This window comes from Aedes albopictus, chromosome 2 (assembly GCF_035046485.1).
Source record: "Aedes albopictus strain Foshan chromosome 2, AalbF5, whole genome shotgun sequence".
NCBI lineage: Eukaryota > Metazoa > Arthropoda > Insecta > Diptera > Culicidae > Aedes > Aedes albopictus.
The window spans coordinates 354950845-354969147 of NC_085137.1; the positions used below are offsets into that span (position 1 = coordinate 354950845).

At 36.7% G+C, this 18303-nt stretch overlaps 1 protein-coding gene across 15 annotated transcripts in view; it reads right to left on the bottom strand.

Moving 5' to 3' along the window:
• The window catches only part of LOC115253829 (transient receptor potential cation channel subfamily A member 1), a 105054-nt gene that overhangs the window by 33004 nt on the left and 53747 nt on the right, over positions 1–18303 (bottom strand). For 12 of the 15 annotated variants that reach the window (XM_062852769.1, XM_062852779.1, XM_062852773.1 and 9 more), the window contains 4 exons: positions 7709–8518; positions 7007–7321; positions 6811–6921; positions 248–448 (listed from right to left, as the gene is read on the bottom strand). In XM_062852769.1, coding sequence (XP_062708753.1) covers positions 248–448; positions 6811–6921; positions 7007–7321; positions 7709–8518 — 1437 coding nt within the window. Of the gene's footprint in view, positions 1–247; positions 449–928; positions 1037–6810; positions 6922–7006; positions 7322–7708; positions 8519–18303 lie in introns of all 15 variants that reach the window. The other 3 variants (XM_062852770.1, XM_062852781.1, XM_062852771.1) reach the window with 2 other exon arrangements.

Sequence of the window (18303 nt, forward strand, 5' to 3'; positions counted from 1 at the left end):
TAGCGGATTAACTGAGTTTTTTGGTTTTATCTTGGAGGCTACACTAAATATCATAGAAAACGAGGTCTACTACTTTACCAACGACACGTGTGTGCACGATAGTGTGCATTTTGAAAACTGTAGTTGTAAAATCTAAATGGTCATATCATTTCGAAAACTAGCACAATATTACGGTTGAACGCCACGATGAAGAAGGATTTCCTAGTTGATGGCTACTCAGCCACCTCCACCTTCAGTAGATACTCACGTTGCCGTTGTTTAGGGATGATTGCACCGGTGTGTTTGTCATGAGCTGTGATGTGAACACTGTTACAAATAGCAGGAACACGCTGTAGAACAGCAGATTGGCCAGATGGAAGTACTTTCCGTAGGAGTTCCATTTCATTTGCAGGTATTTTTGGCTCAGCGGATGAGCGAGCAGCTCCACACGTCCGTGGGCTACCATAGCCTGTGCGAGAGCATTTACAGGATGAAAAGTTCAATATCATATGCGGGGAGTTCAGGTGCAATGCGTTCATAATTGTTGCGGTATTGTCAGGTGATGACGAAGCATATGGAGCATGCAATTGCAAGGTGAAGTTCAAGGTAATGTTGGGGACACATAAAAGAGTAATGAATGAAGCAATTATTTACTAGTTGAATGCCACTTTTCAACTGAACACAGTAAATCCACTAGGTGCGTGTTTTATTAACAGTGGTTAAGGACAACAAGCTACTAACAGATGATAATTCAACTCCACTTGTCATTCATCGTATGAAGGCATGCATGAGATTAAATGGATTTGATCACGATGATACATCATTTTGGGGAAATTAATTAATGGGTTGCATGACGGTTGTAAAGCATACGTTTGACGATTAATTAATCATCCATGAAGTTATGTATGGTGTTTCAGTGGAAGAAGGCGAATTTAAAAATTCCACTCACATTGACTACATGCAACGGTGGTGGGCGCCACTTGGGATCGTTGAGTGTTTTCCTTATTTTATCGATCTCCTCCTGAGATTTCTGATACGCGTGAAAGGAATATCTGATCTATGTGGCGTCGAAGATACATGGAATGAAAAATGGTATAGACAGTGTATGTAGATAAGTGATGGGTTACACGAGTTAATATTCCTATAAGTATACCATTATACCTTTTGTTTTGATGATTTGTTCCTCCAAAGGCCCATTTATGAATAATCTTTTTTTTTCTATCAAAACTTCAACTGTTAAAGATTACTTTTTTTTAAATCTAACTATTTTCAAGTTGCCCAAGATTATGTATTTTTCCAAATTTCAAACTAAACTGATCATCAGGGTTCGTAATTTTCGTTTCAGTGATATGAAATACGTTATTCTCACGCCAGCGGAGTTTATTTTCACTTTTTTGCATGAGGGAGTAACGACAAATGAACACTGAAAATCACTTCAACCAGCGGATAATTCTTTTTCGTTCAGCCAAACTTTCACTCGCCAAATTCTCACGAGAAGATTTTCAAAGCAAATTAACAAAATTGTGGTCTCTACACAGAATAAAGGGAATATATTTGCTCCATAAAAGCTACCACCGTTGTCGTCATAGGAGTAAAAAATGACAACATGATTGAGCAATCGAAGCAATCGAAAAGCCCAGTTTCGTACTCAAAAGGAATCGCTCAAGAAACTTCTTGACCGATTCCTGGCAGAAACCTTCTATAGGGCACTGCATTGTTTTGATTTTGTATGGGATTTTGACGTTTCTTGGCCTTGTTGTTTACAAAATGTCTGTAAGAGTGAAAAAGAGGGAAAGAATTTCATGCAGGGCCCTATAGGGCACTGCATGAAATTCTTTCGTTCTCTTTCACTCTTGCAGAAATTCTGTAAACAACAAGGCCAAGAAACGTCAAAATCCAATACAAAATCAAAACAGTGCAGTGCCCTATGATGACTGCCATTTGGACTGTCATTTCTTCCCAACTGCGTACTGCGATTGAAGAAAAACCGGTTTCTTGGGCGGTTCAGGCAAGGAATTTCCTATGCATCAAGATAGGCTGGAAAATTCCTTCTGATCTGCAAACAGCGCTAAAATCTCGCAGCTCTGGGACTAGGACAGGATGTCACAACAGAAATTCGCCTGCCTCGTTCGATTTCGTCGACGATGGAAATCCAGTGCTGCCACTTTTCATTATTCTAAATCGTTCAAATTTAACGATTGAAATATGGATGCATATTTCGCACCACATTGCATGGATTGCATTGGAATAGCACAACTTGCTAGTTAAATTGATTTCAAACGAAAGGTTCTTTCATTTTTAGTGAAATACATCAAAAATTCAAGTTATTTTGCACCAAATCAATGGCATTTATCAATGTTCAGACATAGGAGCCACTTTAGGTTGATTTACATTTGAATGCTGACATTTTTAAGTCGATAAAACTTGAATAGATAACTACAATGATTTTGAATATTGGTATCACATGCTAAACCTACAAACTAGCAACACGACCAAACCAATAACAAAGCGATTTGATAGCAGCAAACGATTATCAATTTCGATCAGTCTGGTCTCCGTTTGACAGCAAAATGGTCTCAAATTGGCTGACTACGTGACGCATCCTATCCTAGCTCTGAGAATGAGTGAAAATATTCTTTCTTTCACCTCTTCGTAAGAGAGTTTTCACAAACCAGATTTTCGCTGAAAACTGGCGCACGCTATGTCCGAACTAGCAGATTATAAAATTTGAATGTACATCGAGCGTGAGGGAGAATTCCATTTTCGTGAGAATGAGTGAGCATTCCTAACGCTGCTGATGGTATAAAATGACGTAACGAAAAGATCTCGCATAGCTTTTGAAAATGGACAATTAAATTTTGTAAAAACATTTCTGCTGTTGCACCTAATGGGGCCTAATCCTGTTCAACCTTGTATTTATACCATTATCATTGTATAGTGCTGAACGACACTTTTTTTCTGAAAGTCGTGTGGAACAAATACAACATCAAACATTGCTTGTTGATGTGATTGGGGTTTCGGTGCTAGTAGTGGAACCCCTAAGTCATCAAAATTTAGTTCTGCGGCTGTTTAGGTAACATAGCTAGATTGTTCCAAAGTGGTATTTTATAACAAGTTTTATGTCCCCTTTTTATGTTAAGACCGTCAAACATACAGCATTAATAAATTATTCCAGTGATATGCGAAATATGCATCGATGTTACCTATAATGGCGCCTATAGTGGACCCCTCCATTTGATTTCCATGTTATCTGTCGTGCTGCCGACGGAACCTATAGTGGACCCTTTTGAGTGTTTACATTCATTCAATAGTTGAAATAATCGATGTTTGTGGCCACTGGGCAATTTGTTTGCTAAGACTGCTGTGGAACAATGTAATTGATGATCCCCCTGTGAAAGTTGCCCTGAATCAGTTGACCCCTATACGTCAGACATCCCCAACCATGTGACGACGGGGGTAGAAATCAATTCGTTAACTAAATTCAATAATTTTATAACATCACAGAAAAAAATATTCATGTAAAGTTCAGCGAGAAATCATGCACATAAAGGGAATGCTAGAGTTAGTGCATATTTACATGAGTTATCATGTAAAATTACGTTACAATCGTGTAAATTTCCGCTAATAGTCACGTAACTGGTTGGAGTCCATGATGGTTTACGCGATGGTTGGCGGAAATTTACACGATGGTAATGTAATTTTACATGATATCTCATGTAAATATGCACTAACTCTAGCATTCCCTTCATGTGCATGATTTCTCGCTGAATTTTATTTACATATTTTTTTCTGTGATGAAAAAAAATGCAAAATTTGCCAAATTTAGATGATGCATCCAGGTATACATGGGGACCATTCTAAAACCACGTAGATTTGAAGGGGGGATGGTCTGGCCAATATTTACGCTTCATACAATTCGACACTGATTCTGCATTAGGGCCTAACTGACATTTTCGATTTCTCTTCATCGATCCTTTTTTTGTGTTATTACAGATTGTGTATTGACTTTTCCCAATTTTTTTTATTGAAATGCGAAAGAGATGACTACATCTTGCTATAGAAACAAAAAGAATAAAGAATTTTGTTCGTTTTGATCAAGTTATTAGCGAAAGAGAGAGTCGACAAAGAGAAATCGATCAAGTCAGTTAGGCCCTTATAAAAAATCATTGTCGAATTCTCAATTGTTTTAGCATGAGCATGAGCATAGATGACCGCATATTTGCTACTCCTTGATTGAACAGAGCAATCAAAATTGCGCAAAGAACAAATGAATAGGGCTTGGGATTAGCTTACTATTCTCAATGTGCACAGTTCGAGAGCTTCCAATTTTAGTAATGTTAATAACGGCGCTGGCCACTTCCTTACGGTCATCGAGGAGGGAAGGGAATGACTGTCAAAGTAGGGTACATTGTCAGTCTGGGAGTCGCCTATGGTTGGTGATGTGATAATCAGTCAAAATTTGAGAATTTTCGACGCACTCTATGAAAAGTTACAGCATGTTGAGCTTTTTTGTGAGAGATAAAAAAGTTGCCTATTCCAAACATTTTGGCCACCCCCTGTATATTGTACAACTTTGTAGCGGACCACATTAGTCTAACACAGGGATTTTCAGACCTTGGTGCACCGTGAAGCACTGCTAAGTGCTCCGCGAGACTTTCACCCACGTAATATCTTTCAGCTACACGTAATAGAGGTTAAATAAAATCAACAAAAAATATTACAAGTACTATGATGGTTCTCAGAATTTGCCAATAACTAGTTAGACTTAAACTATTGTTTTGTCTTAGGGGTTACCCGAGCAGAAGAGAATATCATCAGCATAATAAAATATGTTATTTTGGCATAATAACTGTATAATGGAATCAGTTATTTTCATGTTATTAGCACATCTCATTATGGTATAAGCTTTTCTGTCACAAGCGGCAAAATAACAAAAATCATAACAAAAAAAATGTTCCTGGAAGACCAATTCAATAAGATGTTTTGTTAGATTCAATAGCATTTTAATAACAACGAATCTTGCAGTGAATTTGAGAACTTGTTATTGTGTTCATCACAAATTTGTATATTTTCAATAGTAGAATAATAACAAAACTTGGTCTACAACAAAGAATATTATTAAAATGATATTTGATGAACGAATCTCAATAACTTGATCATAACAAAATAAGATTGCTCAGCAAAACATGTTATAAAAAAGTAATACTTTGATTAGTCAATAATAACAAATTATGATATAAATACAGGCTGTGTGATTCTGTTGTTATGAATTTGATATTCTCCTCTGCTCGGGTATAGAATTTCCAAAATTTCCAATAAATAAAGTTACTGAAGAATATCTGATAAGATCGTATGAAAATTCTGAGTAGCAGAAATATTTGTCTCGAAAATTACGAGAAAAATTGACAATGGTTCTCGCCTGAAATCAACCATTCATTTGCAGGCCAAAAGTCAGAAGAAATTTAACTAGTAAATCAGAGCGAATATGCTAATAAGTTTGTCAGCAAATTTGAGGAACATCTACCGAAAATAATTCAAATTTCTTTAAAATGTCCTCAAAGTTCTTTAGAATATCTTCAGAAATTATAGGAAATGGTCTTAATAAAAAATCTATCTCAAATCCAATAACAAATTTGACACACTTGAAAGTAGGACTTTATCAAAGTCCTCGACAGGAGTTAAACAAAATATTTTGAAAGGGTTCCACTTGAAATCTGCAGAGAAATTTCGTCAAGAATGCTCAAAGGAATATGTTAAAAATTCGAAGAAAATCATCAACATTGCAATACCACAAGTAATAAAGACATAACATCAATTCAGAAACATGATAGACGAAAAAATCAAAAACACGGCGAGTGTACAGGAGATATACAAAATCACAGGGACAGGCAAAAATTTCAATTTTTCAAAAATGGACAACTAGCTGTAACTTTTTGAAAAGTGCATTCAAAATTCTTAAATTTAGGAATGATCAGGCTATTCTACATGAAATTAGAAAGATTCTAGCAAAAAAAAAAGTCATACAAGAGTTGCATATACTTTTGTAGAATATGTGTCCGACTCAGGTTTGTTGAAATAATGTATTTTTGTAAAAGACATTTTAGTCTCTGAGGATGACTGAATGAAAGCCCAAACGTAACAACGTTAAAATTATTGTTTTCATTCGGTGAGCCAAATCAGATAAAAAATTTCATCCCATTATTGTTTTTTTTAATTCATTTTTTTCGTTCACAAATGGTGATTTCACTATACTACACTAAATGAATAATAGTCCTGTAGGGAACCGTAACCAAAGCTATGAGAAGAATAAAGATAAAAAAAAACAGTGTTTCTACGTCGCTCGGATCACGAAGCTGAAAATCTTTTCATTTCTATCTGAGCATAATCAGAGTAGAATGTGACATCGTGACATGAATGAGATAGAAGTAGAGAAGCTCTAGAGTGCATGCTTTCTGGTTGATATGACTCCAAAGAAAAGCACATGACTGCTCTTATACGATTATGATGAAAAATCTCTGCATTCTCTATGCGTTTTACTACTTCAGTATTATACAATAAAATTGCATGCTAAAACGATAGTTGAAACCAAAATAAAGGAGAATTTTGTATAGAGCCAATGATGATTAAGTTTGTTCAACGTTGCGAATGCAGTACGATTGGCATACTTTATGTCCAATATTTAGGCATTTTATACAAAAGCTATTTTAAGGCCTTAATAAAAATGTGCTCGTATCAAAGGTTTGTAATATTCAGAGCATATACACAGAGATTGAAAATTGATTCTCAATAGACGATAGTTGGCATGCATCTTTTGCTTTAAACCGAGCTTACGTTCAGTGCAGGCAAGGGAATCGGTTTGGAGATCTGGACAGCTTCCCCCGTTCGTGAATCCATTTGGGCGTACATGGTCGGGCATTGTAGGCAGCTAAAGCTATACTTTATCTAAACGGTTTCTTTGTTATTATGTTTTCACTACTTTTATAGAAATAAATATTGTCAAACTCAACCCATCATAATTCGTACTTACGTAGAAGCTCTTGGAATCCTTCTTGCAGTTCGCTTTCGAAATGCAATTATCCTGGACAGCTTCGAACACTCTTGGCATCGATGCAATCAATGCCAGCGTCACGCAGGGATGTTTGTCCGACTTCAGAGCCATCACTTCGGCTGACCGTTCTTCGTGGGTCGCCATGGCCAGGGCAGCTTCCGGATATTTGTAGTAGATGGCATAGTCTATAGCGCTCATGTCCATATAGTTGTGTAGCAACTTGCAGCCCAGGCTCAGCAAAAGAACCACAGCGTTCGGTCTGTTTTCCATCGTTGCCAAATGGAGTGCGGTGTTCTGTGGAAATGAAATAGTGGACAAAAAACATATAGTACAGCTTATAACATTTTAGTTGCTCAACTTTAGTTTTGATATACTCAGGGCAGGTAGAAATAAGATAAAGGACAAAAAAAAGAATAAAATTTTGAAGAGGTTTAAAGAGATGATAAGAAAGCATCAGAAAAAGAAGATAAGAAAAACGAAAACCATTCGCAATGGTGCTGCACCTGCTACAGCATAATTTATAACATGGTGTTAATCAGATTTCTGTTATTCAAGGATTATCGAACCACTTATCATGAACTTTGTTGTCCTATCGCCGTGCTCCCACCAGGAGTTTGTTTGCAGTCATCTTTTGAATTCATGAGTGCTAAATTCGAATTATTTCCAATTATGTTTACTTACCCCATCTTTGTCCACTTGGTCAAGCAAATGAGAATGTACCGAATGCAGGAGCTCAATCGTTTGCGTATATCCCGACATCGCCGCCAGATGCAGTGGATTACGCCCGTTATGGTCCCGGTGGAGTAGTGCTCCCCGATTGAGCAAGAGCTGCACCACTCGCGTGTGGCCCTCCTTAGATGCAATGTGCAGTGGGGTGAGACCTTCTCCGTCGCTTTCGTTGATGATAAACGTACCCTTTTCCGAGTCCAGCAGTTGCCGCACCGTGTTGTACCGACCGTACCGAGCGGCAAAGTGGAGTGGGCTTTCGTTATTGTTATTTTTAAGATTGATGCATGCTCCAAGGCGGATTAGATTTTCTAGCGACCTAATATGACCTTCTCGACTGGCGTAGTGTAGAGGAGAGCACCCAGTTTCGTCCTTTTCGTTAAGAAGCAGCAAAAGGTATGTTTCGGATTGGGTGCAGCTCACCTCTTTGGCGAACTCATCCAACCGTCCCCCGTTCATGATGACCAAATGCAGCACATTCCGAGAATTCACATCTTTCAAGCTTATGTTGGCTCCGAGACGTATCAGAACCATTACTGTCCTCCACCCACCACGAGACGCAGAAAGTAGCAATGGAGAGCGGTTCTCCTTGTCCAATGCGTTTATGTCGGCTCCCTCCTGAACGAGGTATTCCACGATTTCCGGGTGATCGAACATCGCTGCACAATGCAATGGAGTCATCTTCTGAATGTCGGTGCAATTCAAGCTGATGCGCTTTTCTTGAGGTTGCATCAGGAACATCAATTTGACGATTTCGATTGCACCCTAATTGGATGAGAAAACTTGTGTAATTCTAATTTACCTAAAGGGACTGTTCATAAACCACGTTGGCCAGTTTTGCCCCTCATAATTTCTTGAAGATTCACCCTTGTAGAAATTATCAACATTTATGTAGAGCCAAAAAGCATAGCATGTGGTTTGTGAACGACGCCTAAAAAGAGTTACAATGGTATCGATGTTTGCAAAGATTTTGTGATTTTATCAAGTTTGTTTTTCAATAAAAATACTCTGTAATAGAGGAATGAGGGCAATATTTAAATCTAAGTAAATGTGGCCTTGCATCTCAAATATAAGTCAAAGGACATAAATACTCTTCAAGGCATAAGACGCCCTTAACGAGTGTAGAATTAGCTTCAAGATATAAACACATAAATAAAAACTGCCAAAAAAGACGCCCAAATTAATCAATATATAATTTGGGCGTCTTTTTTGGCAGTTATTTATGTGTTTATATCTTGAAGCTAATTCTACACTCGTTAAGGGCGTCTTATGCCTTGAAGAGTATTTATGTCCTTTGACTTATAGAGGAATTCCACGGAGTCATGTCAGTCGATCCTGAGCGACCATTTCAAAAATATCTGAAACTTTGCACAGTTTTTCAATTTCATCTAAATCGTCATTTTTCGATATCAAACCTTCATATTCACTCACGACTAACTTTTCAGAAGGGTGTATGCTAAAACAGCTCAAAAATATTCTAAAAGCTGTACAGCAAAAACGGATTTTTCGATTGTTATGAATTTTTCAGCAAAGTTAGATAACTAAATGATGATTCCTTAGAAAATATACACTGTAAAAAATTATTTTTTTACTTAAAAAAAATATGATTTTTGTCACAAAAACTCAAATATCTCAAAACCCTATCTTTTTACCAACGTTAATTTTTTAGGGGAAATGGCCCTTTATATCAGCTATCTACCATAAAATTTTGGTGATGGTAAACTGATAAACAAAAAAGTTATGACATTTCAAACATTTCACAATTTTTACATTTAGTAACAAAAAAATTTTTTTTTCTGTGTAAATTATTTTGAGAATTATTTTTTGATGCTGATTTTATTGTAAAGGCTACCGCCTGAATTAAACAAGTTGTTTTCATGATACTTTTATTTGATTATTCATAATTTCTATAGTATCTATTTGAAACTTAGACGCGATCCAGTGTTTTGATCAAAAATATTGAGAGTGTCATACTTTTTATTGTACGTGACTGGTGAAAAAATCCCTTGATAGTGTTGAAAAGCTGTTGATTATAAGAAAAATTGAATTAAACTTATTTTTAAGACAAAAGCTGTATAATAAAAGTTTTATATACGCGTATACGTCTAGTTTATCTTCAAAAAAATACCTCTTAGAGAACAGACTTTATGATCGGAAGAATGCGAGTAACTTCAACAACAACAAATGCATGAGAGTTACCTACCACGTGAAAATCCATCGCCCAGTTCACACTACCCCCACCTGGTGGAAATGTTTCACGAAATACTGCGATGTGCAATATCGTCATCAGAAGGCGCTAGTGTGAAACGTCAAACGCAAAGAAAAATGATGGGCACTCTTCTGGTTATGAAAGCCACAACCAAGATTCAAAATGATCGTTAAAGGCGTGATCAATGAAAATTTCGTCAGTGTTACGTTTGTTTGTCTGTATACATACCATGACAATGCTCACGAAAAAGCAAAAAAAAAAATACTACCGCTATGGATATTAAATAGTAATTTTTTTCTTCAGCCAAGCAAACAACACCAAACTAGTCAGTTAAAACTAATAAGTGATTTTGTTTATTTTAATCTAACGAACAACATGAACAGTCGCTTTCTCAAAGGTCTTCAACTCAACTCTCTCTTGTAGACCGTTTGATGAAAAAAAATGATCAAAGGAGTTACGAAATCTCACCGAAAGCACCATAGATAATCTGAAAGAGACTGGTTATGCCCAAATTGAATCCAAATTTACGCATTTGCACGTCCTGCCGTCTAGACTTTGACAAACGAGCCATCTGTATATCATCGGTAAAGCAGGGCGTAGGAAGTTCGAAAACGACAACAACTGAGAAATTGCCAGAAGTGCTAAGTGCAGAGAGTCATGTCACCGTACCATCAGCGACATTAGTTTAAACAATTAATCACGCCCCTTTTCAAAAATGCTTTGATATATACTTCAACATCTATACCCATTTCAATATTTTTAACGTTGCAAAACACACTTTCAACATTCATTTTGAAGAAGAGGGAAAACACTTGTCCTCAAATGTAACAGCAAATAATGAATAAACGACTAATGCGCGGAGGGCGTGATAAAATCGGAACATTACTGTACATATAATATACATAATACATAATAAAAACAGCTTGTTTTACTCACGCAAGGCCATTAACAATAAAATCAGCATCAAACTGCGATTTCCGGCCGAAATAAAGGCAGGAACAAATCTCATTTTCTTCTTTTGTCACAGCGCTCGTTGACTCGTTAAGGGGGAGGATGATAAATAATAAATGTATTCGATGGAAAAATATCCAAACAATTAGGCAACATAGATAAACTCATCGGATTTATTAAGAAAGTTTCTGTGGAACTCGAATTACACCTTAAATTTGTTGATTTTCTTGAACATTTTATTTGTGCCCCTCTCAAAATGTTGAATTCCGACCAAAATTTTCCGAGGGGGCGGTGACATAAGAGAAAATCGAAATTTGTATTAGCCTAATTTACACTAAAAAAAATTATTACTAAATGTGAAAATTGTGAAATGTTTGAATTGTCATAACTTTTTTGTTTATTAGTTTACCATCACCAAATTTTTATGGTAGATTGCTAATACAATGGACCGTCTTCCCTAAAAAAAATTGCGTTGGTAAAAAGATAGGGTTTTGAGATATTTGAGTTTTTGTGACAAAAATGATATTTTTAATGTTAAAAAAGATGTTTTTTTCACAGTGTATATTTTCATAGGAATCACCATTTAGTTATCTAACTTTGCTGAAAAATTCATAGCAATCGAACGAACCATTTTGGCTGTACAGATTTTTGAATATTATTGAACCATTTTCACATACACCCTTTCGAAAAGTTAGTCGTGATTCAAAATAAAAATTTGATATCGAAAAATGGCGATTTAGATGGAACTGAAAAACTGTGCAAAGTTTCAGTTCAATAGAAAATCATGAATTAAAAAAATTCCTTAATTTTGATGCTGTTGCTTGGAATCGCTCTATAGTCAAATCCCCACCAAATAACAATTGAAAACTGTAAACAATAGGTGACTTCATTGAATGTTATACAGCAGTAATGGAAGCGGGAGGGGCGTGGTAGGTAAAAAACTGATTTTTTTTTCAGCGAAAGGGAATGCTAGAGTCAGTGCATATTTACATGAGATACCTATCATGAAAAAATACGTTTCGTTCGTGTAAATTTTCGGACCGGTTGGTGTCCATGATTGTTTACGCGGTGGTTGACGGAAATTTACACGACGGTAATGTAATTTTACATTATATCTCATGTAAAAGCGTACTAACTCTAGCATTCCCTTTATGTGAATGATTTCTCGCTGAATTTTATTTTTATTTGGTTGCAAGCAAACTGGATCTAACATTGAGCGGACCAAACCCGAGAATGACTGGTAAAGTCGAAAGAATATCGTGGAATTCGACGGCTTTCCGCATTTGGAAATAATATTTGAAGCGCGAGCAATTTGAGCGATTGCACGCTGGTTATATGGCATCAACGTATTAACGAACTATTAACGAACCATTGCTACAGAACGTATTAACGAACCATTAATGCTACTGAAAGGGGTTCGATGGAGCCCCTTGGTATTTTATGTCAAGTCAAAGCAGAAAATGCCAGCGGGCGGTTTTTGCCTAACCACAAAAGGCGTTTTGCCACCTATAATTTTCCAGTAAGGTATGGGCACCCCTCTTCAGCCTATGCCCATATGTTCATCCTACTTCAAAAACAGGCGATTTATGCACCAATTCATTGCATTCTTTTTGTTATTGCATGTTCACTTCTGAAAAAAAAAATCCAAACAACATAACTACCTAAGTGATTAACGCTACTTGCTATGTTTTAGGTAGAATGCAAATGGGAGGGCGAAGTTTTAGGGTTTTGCTTCCCTACTTAATTTAATTTTTTTTTGGTAATTGTTATTCTGTAGTGGAACATAGCTTGTGTTTTGAGGCAATAGAAATGGGCGAATGGTTCGCGAATGATTCAAAAGAATGAGTTCTTGGGAAACATTGTAACCGTGTGTTACAACATTTAAGGATTTTTAATATGTGCTATATGTTTATTTTGGATACTGTCACGTCCCTTAGGTTATTAGGTGTTGGGTTAGTAGGGTTAATTAGAACAAAATTGTATGTTTGTTAGTAGGGTTAGTGATTTTCAAATTTGAATAATGTAAAACGTTACAACGGCACATAGTGGGTAAAAGGAGCAGACATGTTGCGCAAGGCATAGTGGGTACAACATGATGAGGCGGGCGTAGAATCAGCACAAAAGGGGTGGTGTTACAATAACCGTCTCAATATGAAAAGGGATTGTAAGGATTGAGGCGCAAAGATAATCCACCATCCCTCATTAAGTATCTGGCGTTCGTGTGCTTCGGATCGATATGAAATTGTTATAAAGTGTCCTAGTTACAATATCAGTGAGTGGCTTGAACGATTTGGGAGAAGATACGAAGTTCATTCAGGTATGCTTCTACTTATATAGTGGTCTTAAACCTTACTTAAACCTACGTTAAAGCTAGTGACTAAATTGTGCAGTACGGTTTGTAAAAATTCCTCACCATTGCCCTCACAGGACCTTTTGTGTTACCTTACGGTACACCGCCATTTTGTAGGCCAGTTACGAACTGGTGAAGCACACGATTCGGCCTAGTGGTCCCTTGTTGGCCACTACGCCTAACCGTAAAAGATTTAACCCGCTCTGGTCCTCCGAGGCCATAATTGTTAAGGAGCGATTCCTCGGACCTCTACGGGCGTCCTAACCGCCAAAGAGGACCCCTCTCGGCAGAGTCAATCCGGCCTTGTCCTGGGCTCTGTCGATCTACGACAAAGAGGGAAGACGCCAGCGAGACAGGCAGATCGCACCTTCAAGCCAAGACGATCTGCTGACCGATCCACCAAGCCAATTTCCGACCACCACACCACCACCCCAAACCGTCAATCTGCCGGCGGACAGGCCGTCCAGCCCGCAGCAGCATCGGCGAGCGCTCGTCCACCGACCAAGACTTCAGGCAGTGCACCACCAACAGCAGCAGTACCGGTACGTCCCACAAAACCCTAATAAAACCACCCACTCTACACCATAAAACACAATAGATTTCAATAAACTCAACCCACACCATTCTAAGATTTTCAATAAAGTCAATAGTTCATTCATAGTTAAACATTTTAAATTCCCATAGCCTAAGTAAGGTGACAGTGTCTGCACGTTGGTCGCGGAGCCCCTCCGATTGCCCAGTAGTAAGCCGGCCTTGAGACCCAGTTCTAAGGGTCCCTTGCTACTGCAGTTTTACCGCGAGTTTTGCCCGGGTATCAACATAACTAATTGAAAAGTTGTTCCCCGTTCATTCAGAAAAGAGAATGGCTATTGGGCTCTTGGTATCCAGATTATTTCATAACACTGGTTTACAGCATTTTTGAACTCGGTAAGCTGATGATCATTTTTGGTGTATCATGCCCTGAAAGAAAACGTGAAGGAAAATCCCACCAATTATTTTGGTGGGATTCAAACCCATGGATCTTTATCACTTGTCCGGCGATATAACCAGCTAAGCCACAAAATGAGTTACGATTCTGAGGAATATAACGTCAAACTGGGTTCGAAGCAACATCCTAATCGCGTCCATAAATTTCATAACTTTATCTCTTTCTCGGTTAATCTTTCTTTCCCATCCCTCAGCAGCAGTCAAAAGGACGTGTCCAGGGCAGTTCTTGACCATGTGAGAATTGCGTCAGTCTTGTCTAAGCGGTAAAGATTAGTCCCAGATCTTTGTGCTTTGGTTCGGATGGGACGAAGGCAACCCTTAAAACAGAGGTCCGCCGCTACAGCCCATAGTTAAACGCCACTGCTGAAACGCAGCCTGAGAGCCTCTACATATATCTAAAAACGGTTTTGCAGTCGGCTTGAATGACATGTAATCTTGAATGAAGACTAATACTAGACAGTGATGATAACCATGAGACAGCTAAAAAATGTTGTTTACTTGCTGAACAAAAAGATATGACGAAGCCACACCTCGAATTTTCAAGAGCACAAATCTGAAGAACCAAATGACGAATGGCACTGAAAAGTTGATCGATTGGTCACCACCAGCGGCAATCGATCAACTTTTCAGCGCTTTGCGATATTTTGTTCTTCAGATTTGTGCTTTTGAAAATTTGAGGTGTGCACACCTAGAAAAAATTACCCGGGTAGAGGCTAATGGCAAACAAAAGACAAAATAATAACTGGTTTTGCCATCATATCCCGTTTTGCCATTTGTTCTTTTATTATGAAAAACTTAAAATGGCTAATCAATAGCAAAATATACAATCATAGCAAATCTTGTCATTGATATGTTATTCACGAATAATGCTAAATAACACATCAATAACGAAAATTACTATCATGGTAAAACTTGCAATTTAGCACCTTTTATAATGAATTGTATAAAATATCAAAACAATAACATAATTTACATTCCTAGCTAAATTTGCCATTATTTTGATATTGTGAGAAATTATTTATAAACATTAGGCACCATAACATATATTACTCTTAATAAGGACTGTTCAATTTATAAAACGGACAACTTGCTTGTGCGATATCTTTTTTATTTTTCAATAAAATCATTATCAGTTTTTTGCATAACTTTCTATAGTTATTCTCAAATGCTGGAAAAAATATAACATTAGACAAAATGTCCTTTTTTGTCTAACTGAAGCGGTTTTCGTAAAACATCAATAAAAACCCATTTCTCAAAATTCGACATAACTTTCCACATACTAAACATGCATATTTTCATGAAATTTTTAATGTATTGGAATCTTATACTATTCTACTAAAGGTAAAGCTCGATAGTTGGTAAGTAATAACGCACCAAGCAGCCTCCAGCCAGCTTGATACAGTAAGTTGCCTTGTTTACAAAGAAATTATTAAAAAAAATATTTATTTAAGTCCTATGATGCAATAGCACAACGGATTCGGCTCAAAATTTGTCTAGAGCAGTAGAATACTGCTTTCTGGATGTTACAGAAGAAAAATTACTTTTAATTGCATTCTTCATCAAAAATTTAATCCATAAAAATGGTCATAGTAAAAACTACATACTATTTGCTCCATTGATGGCGATTTTCGACTCTAGCGAATCTTGTTATTATTTATTTTCAACAAAGTTGATTCTATGTTATTGTATACCTTATTCAATAACAAACGGATGTAATATTTTATATTTTCAACATCATTGTTATGTAAAATTTGCATTAGGATGCATTATTATTTGGAAGAACCTTCAAAGAACGAAACTGATTCGATTACTGTGCACACAGTAACCAAACCAGCAATGCTATTACGAAGCTGTTTTATGCATTTGAAACCACATCATTCCTACTTTCGATTGGATGTATAAAAAAATGTTTATTGAATATGTTCATGCCCTTTTTGCTTTACAATGAAATTTTATTCAAAAAATCGAAACTCACTTGAGACTTTAATATTTCAACAACTAATTTTCCAATTGAGTTTAAACTTCGCCAGAATGATTATTACTCATGCTGCTGCAGCATGGCACATACTTTTCTGATAATCAAAACGATATACCATATGTGAACAGTAATTTTGTGTATATTTTCAATTTTCAGCAATCGTAAAATTTACCTTATTTAACATCTGGCCGATTTTCTATGAAATAAAACTATTTTTATCCGATTCAAAAATCATTACTATAATGACAGATGATGTACTGAACAACGAAACAAGGGTGGTTAAATTTGAACTACGCGTCTTCTTTTTATAGCCTTGTAAAGTTGTCCGTTTTATAAATTGAACAGTCCTTATACCATTAACTATTATATTGTATATTTCAAGCATAACGGTGGCTACGTTCATCAAAGTGAATTTGATTTTTAAGTTCGTTTCGTTTTGAGTTTTCAATTTCCACAAAATAAAACTGTTTTTACATTGATTGATGAACTTAAATTTTATTGAAGAAAAAAAAGAAGTAAACCTTTCTTCTGCAACTTTGAAATAATAACTGAATCTATCATTATTTTAAAATTGAATTTGAACAACTAAACCTACCATTATTTTGATCGCCACACAAACAGCTAAATTTGTTCTTATTCTGTTACCAATAACTCAAGAATGTCATATTTTGTTATTCACTGATAACAGTTAATTTGGATCTTATTTTGTTATCAATATCTCAATAATAACTTATTTTGTTCTTCAATTTCATCCGCATGCTTTACCATTACTTTGTTATTACAATGGCAAAATAAGTTATTTTTATGTTTTTCTGCTACCAAAATGTTGTTATTATTTTTGTTATTTTAACTCTTATTTCAAATAAACAAATAAAACATTTTGCCATTCAAACATTCTGTTTTAATGGTAAAATTTGACATTCTTTTGCCATTAAGCTCTACCCGGGTACGGATTACGGTAAAATTTTACCGTAATCTCAACAGCTGAACGTACGGTAAAAAGTTCGGTGATTTTTCAAACCACCGAACGTACTGTGAATCTCAGGAAAATGCATCTGTCAAAATTACCGAAACGTTCGGTACTTTTTACAAATTTACCGTAAAAATCGTAGAACGTTCGGTATGTTTGTTTACGAATGAATTCTCAATATCACTGAACGTACGGTAAATTTTACAAATTTACGGCGATTTTATGCGAGCACAAAAAAAAATAATATTTTCATAAAAACGTCGATGATGGGATTGAATACATGACCTTCTGATCAGGAACCACACTTGCTGCCACTGTAGGTACAAGAGAGTGTTGCTTGGATTTGATGCGCAAATTCTAATAGAACTCATCAGGTATCAGGTATCAGAAGGCCGGCTCCAGAGGCACGTTATCCTCCATTTGGGACATTTGTGCCATCGCCATACATCATTTACCTGAGAGAGAATGGGACAAGGGATGGGAATTGGGAAAGGGAAAGGTGATGAAATAGGAAGGGGTGCCCTAGAAGAGGGAATGAACGCATAAGCGAAACGAGAGCTCATAGCTCATACCACAACGGGGTTAATCAGTGCCCTGAAAAGGACACTGTAAAACGCATAAGCGTAAAAAGAGCCTATAGCTCATTGGAGGCAGCTTGCGACGTCATGCGACTTTCAATATGACATAGAAAGGCACGTCATCAAAAGCATCCTCAATATTCAAGAAATCACCCAAGCAAAAACTACGTTTGTAACAGTATTGCGAGCAATAACCTGTGCGCTCGCGCATAAGCACGAAACGAACGTTTCATATTTGCGGTCCAATTTAAAAGCGATAGCTTCACTAACGCTAAATTAGCCAGGACACATCTAGAGCGACCGGTGAGCAATCGCCGTGTATAACAGTTATACTGATAGGTTTATTTACATCTTATCATTACATTTGCCAACTGATGAGCCTTATCAGTTAAATTTGACATCTCAGTCCACCTCTAGCGAGGTTTCTTAGAAAGTTAAATAGAACAACCAGACCTCTTTGAACTTTGGTCGTCGTAGAAGAAAGTTGAGTTTTAAAGTTTATCCCAAATCGAATCAGTGAAATTAAA